General features: G+C 42.9%; 1 protein-coding gene across 2 annotated transcripts; it reads right to left on the bottom strand.

Moving 5' to 3' along the window:
* Positions 1 to 6: 6 nt before the first annotated feature.
* Positions 7 to 17,675, bottom strand: olfm1b (olfactomedin 1b). Of its 2 annotated transcripts, none has more exons than XM_008325751.3 (6): positions 17,053 to 17,675; positions 10,950 to 11,099; positions 10,282 to 10,437; positions 7,866 to 8,085; positions 3,440 to 3,546; positions 7 to 1,323 (listed from the first exon to the last, which is right to left on the bottom strand). In XM_008325751.3, exons 1-6 carry the CDS (start codon positions 17,143 to 17,145, stop codon positions 649 to 651), a joined length of 1,401 nt encoding a protein of 466 aa, XP_008323973.1. In that variant the 5' UTR covers positions 17,146 to 17,675; the 3' UTR covers positions 7 to 648. The 2 variants fall into 2 exon arrangements, with proteins under 2 accessions (XP_008323973.1, XP_008323972.1); XM_008325750.3 differs by lacking the exon at positions 17,053 to 17,675 and adding an exon at positions 12,340 to 13,319.
* Between the last annotated feature and the right edge of the window lie 1,026 nt (positions 17,676 to 18,701).

Below are 18,701 nucleotides of genomic sequence, written 5' to 3'. Positions count from 1 at the left end.
TTTCTGTGTTGTCCGTGGTACATGGGGATCCTTAAGTTTGATATAGTCCTTGTCGCAGGACACCCCAATGACCAGAAGAAAAACTTCAGCTGGGAGGAATTCTGCGGAAGAGCCGGAGCCGAGGGAATGAGCTTATTTGGATATAAGGTTATATAAAAAGGCGTGATGTTCATTTACTTTTTTTTTTTTGGCATCTGTTCTTATTCTGTTACATCTGATATATTGACTACAATCATTTTCTATGTGGAAACAGAGTTTCATTCCAAAATAAAATACCTCTAACAGAATGATGACAGCTATCAAAATAAAGTCAACTATGACTAACTTTTCAAGTCTTTTATTTACAGCTGTTTTGATAATCTGTGACTTTGATAGTACTTGATATATTTTCTTTTTCTTTTTTAAATATTTATAAATTTTAGAATGAAACTCTTCAGTTTAAATGTTTTCTTTTCCCCAGTGTCTACAGTATATGCACATTTATTTCACTTTGCATTCTCTGTTGATTCTGTCCTTAGTAAAGGATATCTGATTATAAATAGAATAGTTTGGCCGCCGAGTCGGTGAGTCTTTTTCTTTCGCCGATATATTTTGTACACAGGTAGATTTCTACACAGACATTATGAGTGAAGGTATGTTTTCCCACAGTTACAGTCCTTCGGAGCGAATAACGTGGAACAATGTCACGTTATAAAGGACCTGGTGGCCATTGTTCCAAGCATAGAGGGCGCGGTCACGAGGGTTGTAGTCCAACATGGAGATATGCGAGTACTTATTTTGGAAGGCAATGTCTATGTACTCGTAGGTAGAGGAGTTGGTGGAGTAGGCGTAGTACACCTTAGTACCTCCAGAGTAGCCATTGGTAACGTAAAGTGTGCCACAGATCATAAAAGACTCGCCGGCACTCCTCTTTGGGTGGCCGGTTGTCCAGCTTTTGACGATCTGAAGGGTGTTGGGGTTCAGCTTGCTGATCACAATGTTGCCAGCATTTTTGTTGGTGGCGTAGACGGCCCACAGCCCCCCCTCGTCCACCATGAGGTCAATGTCAGAATGACCACCCCAGGCGTAGTGGTAGGCATTGTTGAAGCCGGCGTCATCGAGCTGCCGGGACTTGCTGATGGAGGAGGTGCGGAAGTCAAACTTGATGATGACGTGGCTCTGGAATTTATTAAAGTAGATGGAGCCGTTGTAGACCACCTGACCTGTTCCTGACCACGGGTGGGGCAGCCGGTGAGACGTGAAGTTGTCCGAGTTCATGAAGTCGTGCATCGACTTGTACTCCCGCACAAAGCGGTTGTTGTGGTATCCATCCATGTACCAGACCTGAACACAATGAACAGAGAAAGAGAAGAGCATTAGAATAAAGTAGCAACAGTCCCGGAATTTGTTTAAATCTGATATTCCTGAATATCTTTTTTTTTTCGTATATTGATGGGAAAGGAAGCCAAATAACAGTTGGGTGTTGCAATGGAATTTTAAACTCGTGCATCTTTTTTAAATATATATATACTTGTACATCTATCGACTGTGTATCAGAGCAACAACAAGCGGTTGGACAGTGTTGTTTCTGGATATACTGTACCCGTTATTCTGCCCATGGATTAAATCATGTTAAAATCTATCTGTAATCTATAATCTTAATAATCTCACAGATTAATCAACGCCACAAACACGTCCATTTTGTAAATAGACATAACAAACCTGTCACTCATCATCTGTCTACAGATCAGGCACTGAGTAAATCATAGATGGTCATAAACAAGCATCTCAATTAATTTAATGCCAAGACATCAAGGCGCACACGCAGCCGTAGGCTGGCAGCCTCTGAATACGAACAGTCCGGATGATAGCCACAGGGTGGCATCAGCAGGCCCAGCGGGGATAATGCCTGTCATTCCAAAAAAAAAGTCTATCTCTGACGCATCAACCCAGCTTCCCGTTGGTAGCTGTGGTCGTGGGCCGAGAGGTTCACCCTGAAGCAGCTGGAAGCTTTAACACTTCCTCCGTCTCAGCGGGACTGAGAAGCCCACTCCCACTCCCACTCCCACCCACCACACCGCCTTTACCTGTTCTCATATACTGCTGTGAAAACATACCTTACATCAAATAAATGGGTCGTGACAGGCCCAGAAAAATCGAGGGTAAGAAAACGGAAAGATGAAAAGAAGTGATAAACCCCTTGTCTGCCTCTGTCAATCACACTCATTCTCTGGGTGCTTATCTTTGATAATTCAGCACCTTACGCCACTTTGGTTCAAAACCTCTTTATTGCTACGGAAATTGGCCTGAATGTATGTGCTGGGTGTAATTTATCTCAATGGAAAGCTTCACCTCGGACACAGACCTAAAGCATTTAGAAGTCAGGATAATCCAAAACATTTACTGCACTGCATGACATTGGTTCTCAGCTTCCTCGTCTCTCTCCTCCCTTGTGACATTGAAATGCCCGTCTTTTTTTTTTTTTAATTCAATAAAAAAAAGTGTTCATGCTCAGCAGACAAATTTCCAGCGGCCTCTTTTCTCACAGAGCTGCAGCTTCTTGTTAAAACCATAAAGATCCCCTTCCCTTCCTCTGCGTTTCATATTAAGTAGGTTTTATTAACGGAAGCTCATTAAGGAGCCGACAGAGGCTGCGCTTGGAAAAACCAGAGAACCAGATGCAATCAGCTGATAGACGGTGAGAGGGCAATTAACACGGGGTGTTACTTTTCCCAGTCAGGGCCATCAATTATAGGGAAAGGTCGTCATTGAATTTGGAGTGGGCAAAACTTATGTGCAGATCTTCGGGGACGAGGAGTTTTATATGCAGTAGAGGGAATCGAACCTGTTTCTTTTGAGGTGATGTTTATTTTCCGCATGTATGCTGCGTGGCTCAGGTCACAGAAATTATGAGATGAAAATTTACATGTGTAATGATGTCATAAACTAAAGCTAAATGTGTACATTTTTGCATTCATTGTTTTATCTTGCGCACCCCCTAGTGGCAGGTTGTGTCCATTTTTGCATTCATTTTTTTATCTTGCGCACCCCCTAGTGGCAGCTCGTGCACACCCCTGGGCACCAACCTTTGAAAATCCCTGTACTATAAAAGAGCAGAGAAAGCGATGAGACATGTGCGGAGGTATTCATCTCCAAAAGAAGGAAGTCAGGTAGTGTTTAATAAGAAAATCCCTTTGTTGTGAAATTCTGGGGTATTTTTTTGAGTGTGAGAATAGACGCGAAAAGTTTCGCTATTTTACCAGGTTTGGATTCCAGGTTGGTTTCAAAATGCTCCAACTTTAAAACCACCTTTTTAAGGCTGAAAACCCCTGATCAAATGAAACGGAGAGACGTCTGTCTTAATGTTTCAGCTTCAAATCAGACACCATTTCAACTGCCAACATCTGTCCTAGAACTTTTTGACTCACATTTATTCATCACCGTGTGCAGCAGAACTTACCCGTGTGTCTCCTTCAGGTGCCAGAGGGTCAGTCATCCAGGATCCAAACCTGGATCCAGAGGTCTTGATGGTGATGGGATCACTGATGCCTGTCAGTTTCCCGCATGCTGCAAAGAAATGGGAAAATCCGGAGTGACACCTGGAAAACCCGTTCTCTTTCAACGGTATTCACTTACAGCAGAGTCACTTTATTCAAAGTGTAAATGAGTTTGCCTGCATCAGTGTTGTCTCACTGTGGCTGAACTGTACAGCAGCTGCTTGTTATTCACTTCACACATGCTAATGCCTGTTTTACTCTGTGTGCAGATGTGTGAGGAGGTGAGATGAAGAGGAAACAGGAAAAAACCATCCGTGTTCTGCTGGTAGGACGCTGCAGTGTTAATTAGAGTTTGCAGAGGTGTTAATATAAACCCTACAAAACTAACGTCGGACTCTGATTCCCTCGTGGCTCCGAGCAGCTCCCGCTTAATGTGCCGCTTCTAATGAGCACGGATAGAAATTAGAGCCACGGTTTTACCGCATCAGAATACGCCTCCAAACTCATCAGTGAAATCCGTGCAGTCATTTAGACAGGGGCCATTTTTCATGGGACATTTCAGCGAAAGGTCAACTGGATGATTTCTGACGAGTTAATTTTTTCCCCTATTAGTATAATGGATCGTTTTGATGTGCTAATTTAAAGAGCAGGACTGTGACGACGTCTCATTTGGAGTATTCATTAACATGTTTTTATTTGAATAACACTCTGTTTCCCTTTTTTACTCATATTCTAAATAATTATTCCTAATTTCTGGGAAAGGTCACCTCACCCCTTGGTTTAAAACCCAGTGTGCGTCCTTTGTTTTTCTCTGCTCTGGTTTTACGCCCCACTCACGGAGACTCTTGTGATTTTGCAGTGTTTTTGTGCCTCTGTGTGCAGCATATGCCGCGGCTGTGAACGTCTGTGGGCATCGCACCTCAGTGGTGTGTGACAGACGAACACATGGCCTCACGAGAAGCATTTACTATCCACTACGGTGGGGGTTGAGACCCTTACATAACCTTTAGTAGGATTAAAGGCCACAGTAATACACTTTCCATTGATTCTTTTTTTTTTAACTTACTTTACTACTAATCAGGCATCTATCTTTAGATGACAACAACTATGGCAGCCTGCTTACTACGGTGGGTGCTAATGGATGTGTATTCCAGAGATCAACACTGACTCTAATCCCCATCTGGCCTGAATGTGCCTGGCACAGAGCACAGGGCAGAACGAATGCAAAACCTAAAGGAAGAGATCAAATAATAATAAAATATTCAATATTAACCTTTAATACGAGGCTTTAACTGCTCACTAAAACCCTTTATTGACACATTTGCCTTTATAACGTGTTTTAGTTTAAAGTGTTTGTACATTGTTGACCATTTGGAACAGATGCTAGCAGCTGCTAGCAAGCTTTTTAGCTCATCTTTTGGAATTATTTCGAAAATCTGCTCAAATGTATGGCTTTTGTGTCGTTCATGACTTTGTTAGTTGCAGTGTGAATTCTCTCGACTTAGTTTATCAAAGTGAAAGTAAACAACCTTTCCTTCTAAGATGAAACCTAAACAAGAACTAAATGTAAAGATATGCGGGGCTAACAGACGAAAACCAAAGGTATTGATGCATTCATTAGAGTTCAGTAAATCTAATGAACATGTTAATATGTTCTGTTGGACCATGTTGACTAAACCTAATTTAAAATAATTTCTTACTACACCTAAAATGTCATCATCACTCATCATAGCTATGGTAATTATTGTTAGCATGATTAAATAAAAGTTTAAATAAAATAATTCTATATACATAATAATAATAATTTGACTATTTAAACCAGTGATCAAAATACAGTAAGTAGCAACTGCTCTGATCCATTCATTTGTAAAGAAATGTCTTAAAACCACAGAAAACATGTAATTTTTACAGTTAAAAAAGAACTCTAGTCTGATCGTGAGCATTTCATCCCCCCCTCCCTCCCCCTTCCTCTTGACGTCACTGGTGATGTCACACAGGCTATTTAGGATTCAGCAAGATTTGAATCAGGATGGTGAGACATTTACTGTCACGCTGTTAAAACCAGACAACTTCTACGTGACTGAGCGTGCAACACATTACACCTCGGTGATGTTTTGATGCTGCTAATGGTGCTGAATTCATCTCATTACACGAGGCTCTTTTCTCTGAGTGCCACATGATCTGCACTAAATGTATACATTTGCTGTTTAAAGGGAAAAGAAGGCGACAGCGATGACGGATGAACAGATGGCAGAAGGGCTTTTACGCCGTTCTGACCTCCGTGTAATATTCATCAGTATTTTGGGTTGAAGAGTTCAGATTAGCCTAAAGCTCTTTGTGGCTCCACGTCGCTGAAACACGGAGTGATTTATTTATTTGATTACTGCCGGGCAAGCTGGCGCGCCCCTCTGATCGATGACCGTTGTGTCCCAGCAGTCGCTGGGCTGTTAGTCTCTTTGGCAGAAAACAGCTTGAAGGACAGCTCTGCAGGGACGCTACTTACTCCCTTTCACTTTTTCGGCTCACTTTCACTTTATCATTCATTCTCCTTCCCCCCTGCCACCCTCTGCCAGCTCCTCCAGTCACTCCATCTATAATTCAGGACCTAAATTTCTCCTGTCCTCTCCATTTTTTCCCCCTGTTGTTGTTGTTTTGCGGCTGCTAATATGGCAGGTGACCTTCCCAGGTTCAAGCTCAATGTCGGGTCTGAGCCGGAGAGTGTATTTGTGCACACTATGCATGAGCGCCTTTGCAGTGGTGTGAAGATGAAAGGGATAGCCACTCTCTGTGTTCCCCCTGATCCAGTCCCACACCGTGTGACCTCACCTTTTTTCTCGTGTGATCTTAAACACACACTCACACAGAAACCTCCTGCTATCTCTGGACAATCTGACCAAGTGTGAAGAGCACTGAGCTGAAATGGGAGTAAAAACAGAAAAAAAAAAGAACACGTCCCGCTCCAGTCCAGTAGATCGTGAATAACGTACGTGTCGGCCGTGGAGCCGGAGTGCACGGCTGCTTTTTCATCTGCATTCATTTAAAATTCACTCAATGCTCCTTCAAAAAAAAAAAAAAGTACACAAATGCTTTTGTCACTGTTGCTCCGTCATTGTGCACAGTGAATAATTACATCCAGGGACACAACATACCCGTGATGTGCTGCATGTAAGTGTTGCAGTATATGTTAGTCACTGTCACGTGGGTGTGCATCTATTAGCACTGTGGGCTGTGACAGAGGTGTGAAGACGCTGACTTTGGGGATAAAAGCAAAGATGAGGAGTGAGGTCTGGACTCTGGAGCCGAGAGAGTTACTCGTCACTGAGAGACTTTATTTTATGAATTTAATCATTTTCCTTTGTATTTCATTATACACCCTAAAGCAGGGGTTCCCAATCTCCGGTCCGGGGACCGGTGCTGGCCCATAGGTCATTTGGTACCGGACCGCAGTCGGACTCGGACTCGGAAAAAATGTACTTTAGTTTTACTGATTTACTCCTTTACTTTTTTTATTAAATGATAATTTGGAAAAACTACAGGTCATTCAGACTCCAGAATTAAGTCAAAAAGATGTTCTATTACAAAAATTGAACCTTCAACGATGGCGCGGTATTACTGGTCCGCAGTAACGGCTGATACCAGCTGACCGGTTCTTGGCACAAAAAAAGTTTGGGAAACCAATCGTGTTCCACAGGGTTTTTTTATATAGATATATTCTGTGTTTCAATGTAACAAAATAAAGTTGACGAAGAATCACTTTGGGCTTTTTCCCTTTTAGCAGGGGTCGCCACGGCCTGGGTTCACAGAGGATGCAATCAACCTGTGGTGCGGGGACTGGATAAAACCAGGACCTTTCTGGGGGCAGGTTTTAGCAAAGTTAACAGGTAAATATGGAGGTGCTTGAATTCTTTTATTTTTTAGTTGTTGTTGTTTTTTAAAAAATTTAGGGGGAAAATCAAACATTTCCAGGGCCTAAGTCAAAAGGAGATTCTAACAAATTAGTAAAAGTTAATTAACTATTAATTTTAAAAAAGTATATTTTGCAGGAGAATTTTAATTATTTATTTGAGTGGAAAGTCATTTTTAAAAAAGTATATTTTGCAGGAGAATTGTTTTCTACATGGATGTTAGCAGTGTCAGGGGTTTATTGTTTTATATTAGCATCCGACTAATTTCTATCCATTTAATTGAAAAGTTCACAACGGAATCCACCTGCACAAAAGTGACGGAGTGAACGATCACAAATGCATTCAAATTGAATGAGAATGGTTTCAGTCATGTTTTCATGTCAGTGTGCCTACAAATCTCCCTGTGGCCAGTCACAACATACTGTATGTCAGTGGGGGTGTTGGTGCATGCGTGAGTCGTGTACCGACAGCTTTCTGTGCCTACCTAATTTTTGCATGCATGCTCGCAGTCTCTCCTCAAGATTTGACACTCTGTTGTGGAGCTCCTCGTAGTCATAGGCTCCCATCTCCTCCTGAAGTTCGCTTAGAACTGACGTCAGATTCTGGACCTCCTCCTTAAACTGCAATACCAATTTGGCATCGGCTTTGTACTCCTCCAACACTGGTATCAACGGTCTAAGCTCCTCCATTTTCGCTTTAATGGCCTGAAAGGATTAGAATAAGCTGGGTTGAGTGTCATGCCCAAAACAAAAGGAGTCCCGCTGTCCAGAAAGAAAATAAAAACACCTGTCTGACCTGGCTACTCTGACTCTATCCTGCCTCTCCACTGACATGAAGACCCCTGTTTGTGTGTTTTTAGTGTGTCTGTGTGCGTTGGATGTGTGTGTGATAACTGCCGTGTGTCGATGCAGGCGTGTGTCCGAGCAAACAAACCCTGGAAAATACGTCCACCCGCTGGACGAGCAGAGCAGGCTCCGTCCCGGCAGTGACCGGCCAATAAAAAAAAAAGCAAGCCCTCGATACACTGACAACAATTGGGAAAGCTCTTTATTGGTCATCATCGTTTAAAATGCAACATCGTAGTAAGGGTTACATGCTTTTACATGTCACAAACAACAAAGTGTCTTGAATTGTACGTCTATAGTTTTACGTATAGATTTGTAAGAGTAACCAAATATGCATAGACAAAAGCCAAAGAAAATAAAATGCATTACAGCAATAATAATAATAATAATAATAATAATAATAATAATATTAATGTACCTTAGAAAAAAGCTCTTAGATGGAAAACTGACAGCAGTAACATGCAGGAAGAGATCAGTGGTTGGTTGATTTGGAAAAGGGCGGGGTTTCTTAGTCTTAATGATGCTAAAGATAAATGAACTTAATTAACACCCAAATGCACTCAGTACTGGGGCCCAGTTCAGGGGAATCTGGATTAGACCTGCCTCTTCTTCCCTGTGGCTCTCTTTACATGTCTTAAAGTTAGCCCTGCAAGCAAGAAAATGACAGGCTGTTGACAGGGGCTGGAGCTTGCTAACCTAGCTAACAAGCACACAAACAAACAAACAAACAAACAAGCAGACACTTAGCGTATGACACGTAAGGACGCTGGACACATTCACTGGATGCGGCCTTGATTGCGTAGAGGTTTGTTTTTGTTTTTTTCAGCATGCATAAATTACAAACGTGTAGTTGTGCAGATGAAATGACGTGGACACAGCTATAACGTTATTACTACTGAATGTGAGGACACAAATACGAGATGAATATTTGAATTAGTCTTCAAACTACTGTATAAGTCAACGAAATTGTTTAATTTGGATTAAATAAAGGGTGAACATTACAAAAAAGTTTGATGCTGTTTTAAACGTTTTACTTGGTGAAAATGTTTAGGCAAAACATTTGCTAAGACAAACTAAATTAAATATTAAAATAAATTGAATTAAAATCTGTTAAAAATGTTAATAATCATTTATACAAATATTTGTTTCTGCAGTTAACAATAATGAAATTAGAAATTAATCAATTGTCAATTAATGTGCAACGAGGCTTGCTAACCCTAACCCTAACCCTAACTTCCCATCAATTGAGGCTTGCTAACCCTAACCCTAACTTCCCATCAATAACCTGGTTTCAATAATCTCTGGTATTTGTCCCTCCATGTTTTTTTTAGCAACACTGATGCTACAATTTTATCCACGGCTCTTGTTTCAGTTGTCGAGTCGGTTTTTGACATGTGACCCGTGGGTCAGTTTGGGGTCAAACCACACGAATCTGAGTGTTTATTGAAATAAACAGCTTATATTGAAATTCAATTCAGTTGATGAAAATATATTGATATTGTGTCAAAATGTTTCAAAATTACTAACCATTTCAAACTATTTTCAAAATCTTAATTTCCTTCACATTTCAAATGCCCCTTTAAAGGCTTTCCAGGGGGGGGACAGCCCCCACTGAGAACCACTGGTCTTTGGTCTTTCAAATGCCCCTTTAAAGGCTTTCCAGTAATCCCAGGGGGACACAGCCCCCACTGAGAACCACTGCTCTTTGGTCTTTGGTCTCCATCATTCTACCATCAAAGAGACGTGATTTTTAAGGTATAAGATTAGAAACAATATATTGTCATGTGTTTAAATATATGTATTAAGTATTCAACTACTTACTTGTATATATTTAAGGTTTTAGCATTAAATATACAAAGCCAGATTTGATTGACATTTTGGTCTGGGGTAGTCCCAACCATCTGCATACAGGGGGCACTCAAGTGCAACGAAGGTTAGACTGTGTAAAATTAGCTAAATTAGCTGAGAGTGGTTTGGGTGGAATGGGTGATGAATGTGTGAGACCAACATTGGTGGGATGGGTGATGAATGTGTGAGACCAACATGGCTCCTCACCTTGTATTGCTTAGCGATGTTCTGCTTGTGGTTCTCCTCCACCTGCCTGAACTTGGTTTCCAAACCTCGGAGCTGGACCTCCATTTTTTCCACATACTGGAGGTCCCTCTGAGTCCGCTGGTCCAGTACTTGGATGGACTGGGTCATGTTCTGGACCTGGAGACGGAGATGAAAAAACATGAGAGAAGTGCATGTACACACATTATACTATGGATCTCTGAGTGGGTGGGGGGTTTATACTACTTGGTGGGTAGTATTTATAGTACATGTTTGTGAGGCGAGAGGATTATCCGAGGCTAGATGTCTTGTCATAAAAGGTTCACATCAGCCTTTGGTCTATAAAGCAGTAGTGTTAGCGCGAGACTGTTGAACTGGGTTGCATCATTAGACGCGCTTCTCTGCATGAGTTCAGAACAATAGAACCTCACAGATTCAGTGCAGCGCTGCCTCCCATGATGCCTGTTGGGTTTCCAGGGAGCTCATTAGAGCATCATTTCTATTCCTGTCCAACAGGCAGAGGCGATGTGAATACCACATGAACGAGGTAACGTGTGTTTGTGTCTCCGGGTGCCGTGGCGATCAGGACCAAAAGGTCGTTTTTATCCGCGTGCCGTCGGACTCTGACGGCAGGGGTCGCGTGTTTTGTCGAACTGTTAAGCTGTGTTTACCTTCTCTAACAGCTGCCTCAGTTGTTTCGTGCGGGCATCTCGTGAACACATGGACTGCTGGGGCGCCACCACGGTGCAGACACACCTCCCCTCACTATCCTGGGCTGAACTGTACACCTGCCACGATTCCTCTGGGTTTGCTGGCAACACCTGGGGATGAAGACACGGAGGAAATAGAAAATTAGGGCAGAGGAGACGGGAAGACGGCGGAGAGGGAGAAACAGCTCCGACAATGACATGGGGAAATACGGGGGGGGGGGGGGGGGGGGGGGTCTCCAGTTAAAGTGCGCGGTCCACTCTTTGTACCACAGCTGTTCTCCACATCCCCCATCTGGACCACACTAACCACCAGGCTCCACCCGTTCTGCAGCATCTGACTGTGTACTTTGAAGCCACACAAAGAGAAGATGCAACCAATCAGGACAGCTGAAGCTACTCCATTATTCATGTGTGTGTGAGTGTGTGTGTGTGTGTGTCTGTGTGAGGCATCCAGTGTGACAGGATTTTTCCTCTTCTGTGTGACTTTAATCATATTTGTCAATAGATAGACAGTCGATGGCAACGACTGTGGAATTATGGACTTAGACGTTAGGACTTGTCTTCAGAAGATTTAGAAAAAAAAAAGAAGTTGAAAAGAATGACCTCTGACTGTGTTCAGTTTTTACAGAAAAATAACCAAAACCCCCCACACACACACACATAGAGATGTACACATAGATGTACACTGTATGTATATATATATATATGTATATATATATATACACACACACAAAACATAAAAAAAGATAAAACAGGCTATAATAATAATAATAATAGTAGTAGTTGTAGTAGTTCAGAAATCCTCTGTAACCTCCACTGCTTCCACCGTCGACTCGTGGACTTGAACACCCAACCTTCCACTGAACGTCACCCTGACAGCCCGAGTCTGTCGAGACTCTGACAAAGACTCGACAGACTCCCTGACCGGTGACCAGACTGAGGTTTTTGATCAAACTCACATCCTGTCACGCACGGGAAGAAAGACCCGGACCTCCCGCTGCTCCACGGAGGTAAAAATAACACCGCTCTGACGTTTGTCACGCCGTTTCTTTATTTTCTGCAGATATTTCTATTATTAATACCAATGGCAAACGACAGCAGTAACTCTGCACTGCCTGCAGGCGTGAGTGAAAAGAGAGAACAAATCAGCTGAAGGAACATCAGACTCCAAATTTGAATTATTTTGCTTTCGAGAAAAAAGAATAAGTTTAAATGCGTCCTGGACGCGCACAGCGCTGAGAGTCCACTCGGTCCAAATGGACTTTAAGTCTTATAAGAAAAGAAAAATTATTATATTTTTTTGGGGGGGGGGGCGCTATTTTAGAAATAGGGTAAAAACCTGCACACTTACTCCCGTGCTCCGGTCAGGATACCCTCCCTGTGCTGCCGACAGCTTGGTGGTATTAAGCCCCACCAGAGAGGGGAGGGTCTGCGACATCCAGTTGGTGATCATCGCCATGGTGCTGAGCACGACGCCGATCTTCAGCAAAGGCACGGACATTTTTGCGCTCTTGCTCTTGGACTTTGTTAAGCCGTCTTCATTCTACGGGTTCCAGCGTGAAACAAAAGGTGCGGAGACTCATGTTGCCCAGAGCATCTTGCTGCTTCGCCCGGCACTCCGGCTCGGCTGGTCGTTTTTTGGACATCTCCAAACGGATCCCTGGCTGCGGACGAGTCTGACGCACGCAACGTGGATAACGGACCTTAAAAAACTGGCAGAAATGGATGGAGGAACACGAGCGGCACCAGGAATGGGTGACTGGATACAGAGGCTTCAAGTGGGGTTTGGAGTGGAGGTTAGCTGCAGGAGTACTCCTCTGGACGGATGTGGCTCCTGCTCCTCCGGCTGCGCTGTCCCACACACTGCTGCCTCTTCACTTCACTGTTACTATTTCGTTCACGGCCGACGGCCCGCCTCCTGCCTCCCTGCGCTCTGTGATTAAGTGCCACAGACTACACACACTGGCTGCTCCGAATGGATGAGAGGAGGAAGGAGGAGGTACTACGGATCTATCTATATCACCAGACGCAATGATGTCAGCCAGCTTGGAGTCCAGTTGTGGTAATATTATATCAACTGTTACGCCAGATGCGCTCGGATCCACGCTCTCTGTCCCCAGACGGAGCGACAGCAAACACCGACATTAACGGTGAGGTGACATTAAACACCACACACTGATGGGTTTGTTTTCTACTCACAAATGACGGGGAAATGAGCGCTTTTAAAGCCTCAGCTCCTCAGGTTATGCACGATAAGCTGTGGTCACCGTCATTTAAACTTAACAGCAAGATGTTCCTGGAACCATTATCCTCCTGTTATACCAGCCCCACAAAAAAAAAAAAAAAAAAAAAAAATTAAAAAATTGCTGTGATGGTTAATGGATGAAACAGAAGTCAGAGGATGCTTGCAGTCAGAAAATGCGGCTGGGTTTTCTTTTTCATTTGTGAGACTCTGGCGCCATCGTGCAGCCGATTGTGGTGTTGCTGATATTAATAATTGATTCATAATGCACAAGGCAGACGGTGATTATTTAGGTTCATGATTATAGTTTTTTTTAATAATTATTGACTTTAAGTGACTCAGTATGCACGATACTAATACTAAACAACTTTTTAATTTTTTTTTCATATTTAGTTCTGTTAATGTTACAGAAATGAAAAAGTCTGACAGTCAGAAAGCAAGTTTGTCCACAAACTGTCTCCACAGGCAACCACGCAGGGTCACGGTTTGAACCGCAGCCCTGCATGATACATGAAGTCCCCAGAATAGTGAGACTGGCTCGGCAACCCTAGTTATTTCTGTCACCGTCATAATGCATTTCTGTGGTTGAACTCAGAGATGGATTTGAAGCTCACTGCACCTACACACTGCTCCCCTCCATCACACTCTCACCCACTCCTCTTCCTCCTCTCCCTGTCTTTTCAGTGTCACTCGTCGCTCCCACTCATTTCGTGACCTTTGGGCTAAAAGCTCACCGCAGCGACGGCTTCACAGATTAGAGCGAGGAGCAGCGGGGTCAACGCACCGCTGACACACAGTTCTAATGTATAGAAGAGTGGAGTCTGATTCTGTAAACGGGGAAGAAATTATCACTCATCTGTAACAGGTTGACTTTTTCAACCGCTGACTGTTCGGTTTTAAAGACATGTGACTAAAAAGAGACAAATACCTCATCAATAAATCATTAAATGAAAATGGCGGGAGGTTTGGACGCTGTGACTGGAGTGAGGTGTTGTCGTTTGATATTTTACAGCTGCTGCTGACAAACTGTAATTATATTTTTTAATTCACTCGCTGAAAGGTTTAGGAGTTCTAAATAGAAGGACAAACAAGCTGACACCTGTTTGGCTACAGTCAAATATAAAAATAACACATCAAATGAACCGGGTACCACATTTCAACATGTCACCGATCACAACGCAGACACAGGATAACAGATCACTTTTCAAGGCAGCGAGTGCACATCAAAATGCACTGTGTCTCCACCTCTTTCATTTGTTTCCTCTCTCTCTTTCTCTCCCTCCCTCCCTCCCTCTCGCTTTATAACTCACACAACCATATTGAATAATAAATAGCCCCAACCCCGGCTGCCACTCTCACCATGCATATTGCATTCCAGCTCAACCCCACATACACAAAACCAGATTGATTTTCTGACTTCCACATAAAAAAAAAAAAAAAATCCTTAACAGGATCAAAATGTTCCCCTGCTGGACTCCGTATAATTTATGTTTGAATAACACAGAAGTCGACAGGCTGCGAAAGTACATTTAAATATTTTATGTGAATTAGATCACAGGTATAGGTTTCACCTAAATCTAAAAATGGAGGATTGATTAATTAATTGTGCTCATATATGAAGCAAAAAAAAAAAAATCAATCATGAGGAGATGTAGAACATTTTTCCTCCACCTGCTAATTACGTGTTTGATTACCTATGGTACATGGTATGAAATGGGTGGGGACGGCAGCGCCATCTGTTTGGTGAGGTGTCAGAGAGAAGCTTTAGGTTGTGAGCCACGAGGTGAGGCGCAGATGTCACTCTAGCTGTTGCTCTGTGTGAACACCAGGCCGTTTCTAAATCCTTCAGTGGAAAGGATTCAGGTGAGTAAAGTCAGGACAGAACCTCAGAACAGAGCGTGGTGTTCATCAGGTTTGTTTAAAGGAGGCAGGGAGCTGATGGGCCACGCTGTCTGAAACACAGGGAGGTTGTTGTGGTCATTTAGAGGATGCTTAGCATTTAGCACAAAGGCAGCGCTGCACTGGACCTGGACATTTCTGAATCTTTCTGTTTTTTTCAAACACATCTCTGACATTTTAAATTAGACTTTTCACAACGAAACTGACATGCAAGTGAGGCGGGCCACAGTCAGCGTCCGGACAGGAAACCGGTGGACTGATATCGACTCAACCTCAGTCAGACAACTCAGGCTACATTAGAGCGACCGTAACACAACGTGGGGCCTTGACCTGTGCAGGATGTGGAGCTGCTGCTGTGAAACCTAAAGTGTTAAGTCCTCTGCTGCCCATTCCCACTCTGACTGATGGCGTCCGTCAATCAAGCGCGAGCAGCTCCATTGTGTCAGCATTTTCACGGGCCCTCTGCTCCTACATGTCCAGAGACCGTAACAGAGCCAACGCGGTGTTGTGAGAATGAAACAAACGGCCGGTTTTAAAGCTGTGTATAAGGCTGCAGCGTTGATCCATTTACAAATTAAAGTCCATGTCAAAGCCAAGCTGTTGCTCTTTCAAAAATAAATGATCTGCTTGCAGCATACAGTCATTTCTCATAAATTTGCCAGAATTGATCGCTGGCATATTTCTATTACATCAATTTTCTCCCAACACGTGGGCCAGCAGCAGGGGTTGCTGCAGCCCACGTCCTCGGCACATTTTATTGAGTTTGTCACTTGGAGTGGAGTATATCACGGCCAGGCTGGGAATCGGGATTACTTTATTGATAGCACCTTAGTGGCACATTTGATTTTTTTTTTTTTTTTAGTCTCCAATTACCAAACAGCAAGTGGATTCACAGGAGAGCAACGCCTGTGTGAAATATGACTCTGTGTTCATGAAGGAGCAATTAAATCACCAACTCCTTCAACCCACCGGTGATTGTGTCCCTGCGATAAACACAGCTGGCCCTTCACTCCTTTATCACGCTGTCCATTCAGATTCTAAAGTTTAATGGAACAGTAACTATTACTGCCAACGACCTCCAGGAGTTGATCGGTAAATCAGACCGAGACTGACATGTTATTGTTTTTTATTGTTCTGTAACTTTGTTTACCAAATTGCTGTGATAAACAATGTATCATAATATTGTGTATGTGTGTGTGATGAAAGGTTATCACAGTGGTTATCACAGAACGATCAGATGATGAACCAGAGTGACAGGAAATATGAGTAGAACAATGTTCTTCCCACCAACATACACTCCTAGCAGTTTATGGCATCATGATGATGATGATGATGATGATGATGATATTGTTTGTTCCAAGGAATATGAGAAGAATATGAACACTGGGTCCTGCAATGTTATGCTTTTAGATGACGGGCAGTCACCAGTGGTCACTGAGCATGCTCACAGCACCTTCACTGAGACACTGCATCTGATTGTTAAGCCCTGAAGAGCAGCGCAGCAACAGCAACAGAAAAGAGTGGCCTTATTTAAAACACACACACACACAGACACAGACACACAGACACACACACACACACAGACACAGACATAATACCTGGTGTACTGTATATGAATAATACTACACTTGGAAATGAAGGATTGAGTCATATTTGCCTCCTCATATCTGGTCCTCTCTGTGGCAACACAGGGGCAGAATCATCTGGATCAATCAGACACCATGTATTCACATCATGTAATCCCAGCAGATAATCTGGTTGAACGTAATGCGCGGCCAGAGCAGGTAAATCTCTAAATGGAAATGGAGCCAATTACCTGCGGCTTATATCTCTTCTTCTTCTTCTTTTTTTTTTACCCCTATAAAACACACTTGGTGAAAATGTCGGTTCTTTTTTAGAGATAATAAATAAATCAACACCTACTTGGGTGAGTTCTGTGCCCATGAAGATGAGGAGGATGAGGGTCAGGAGCTTGCTCGCAGGCTGCATCTCTTGCCTCCGGTGTGTGTGGACCATGCAGCGGTCTCACATGCAGATCGAGTCCCTCTGCGTCCCCGCTCACAGCAGTCCTCTCCTCTCCTCTCCTCTTCTCCTCTTCTCCTCCTCTCCTCTCCTCCTCCCGGCTCCCTGTGTTTGCGCTGCGAGTCGCTCGATTCTCTGTTTGATTGTTGTATTTTATCCTTCAGCAGCCCCGCAGCACACGGCGACAGATCAGATTCACGGAGTCGTCTCTGTGCATATTCATTTTTATCTCTGGAGCCTGTCCTCCTGCTCTGTACTCCTCCTCCGCCTCCTCCTCCTCTTCTTCTTCTTCCTCTTCTTCTTCTTCTCCTTGGTCGCCTGCCGCTGACACCGGCTGTGATGATGAAGCCAAAGACGCGGCGCAATCAGCGACGTATGCGCGGCGACGGACCGACCGTGAGTGTGATTTGGCCAAAGTTTCCCTCCCAGCCTCGAGCTGCCGTGTTTGCCGTGGATGGAGAAATGAGTGACTGCGCTGCACTTGCTGCTGAAAGCGGAAGTTGCATCGCAGAGAGAGGGAGATTTGAACGCGCAGGTGGAGCATTTTCAGTCACTCAGTTTATCATAGCATAATGTACCACATACTGTATTACACCACACGTAGCTACAGTATTGTATCATATAACAAAGCATAATGTGGTATAATATACAATATGGTATTGCATAGTATACTGTAATGTACCACATACTGTAGTATATATAGGTATAGTATAGTATACCAAAGCATTATGTGGTATAGTGTAATATACAGTAGTATAGTGTATAGCATAATGTAGTATACCACAAATAAATTTACTGCAGTATAGTATAATATAGCACACTACAGTATAGTGTCTTATACCATAGGATGATATAGTACCACAGCATAGTATGGCATGGTATGGTAGTGTAGTACCATAGTATATAGTATAGGACTCCAGACTCATTCATAGAAAACATCACAAGGAAAAAAATATTTGTACAAAAATTTTCAATTTTTGTCAAAACTGCTCTTTATTAAAAAAGTGGTCCCTCTCTTCTGACCAATCAACATGCAGAACCAGCGCCCACGCCCACCCACTGCTCACTGTCTTTCACGGAATCCCAGACAGGTTTTGTCTTAAAGTATGCATTTAAAAAGCAAAGAGAAAACTGTAGCTCAGCTTCCTGATTTTTTAAGACATTATAGAGCAGTAAATATAAGATATAAAATGTATCTGTGCCTGTATTTTCCTGAGAAAGTGATAGACCTCCGTAGTAAAAGACTGCCCAGAGCTATGTAAAAAAAATCTTTCCGTCTTTTCCGGAGATTTCCGTCAATATTCTAATCCCATTGTGAATGTGAACAACAGGCTTTCATTAATCTGATCAACTGATCCTGAAGCAGCTTTTCTGCATTTGGCTGTTCGTCACAGCAATCACCAAGATCCATGTGATTAAAAAAGCAACAACAACAAAAATAAATAAAATAATCGATACAACTATTTTCTTCAAAACATGGGAGTGATGAAAGAAAATAAACAACTGTAGAAGAACGTGGCGACACAATGCTGAGGGAAAAAAAACAAAAT

Source organism: Cynoglossus semilaevis, chromosome 14 (genome assembly GCF_000523025.1).
Source record: "Cynoglossus semilaevis isolate Cse_v1.0 chromosome 14, Cse_v1.0, whole genome shotgun sequence".
NCBI classification, from domain to species: Eukaryota; Metazoa; Chordata; class Actinopteri; order Pleuronectiformes; family Cynoglossidae; genus Cynoglossus; species Cynoglossus semilaevis.
Note: the sequence above shows the minus strand (reverse complement) of the source record. Positions and strands in the feature narration are given on the sequence as shown.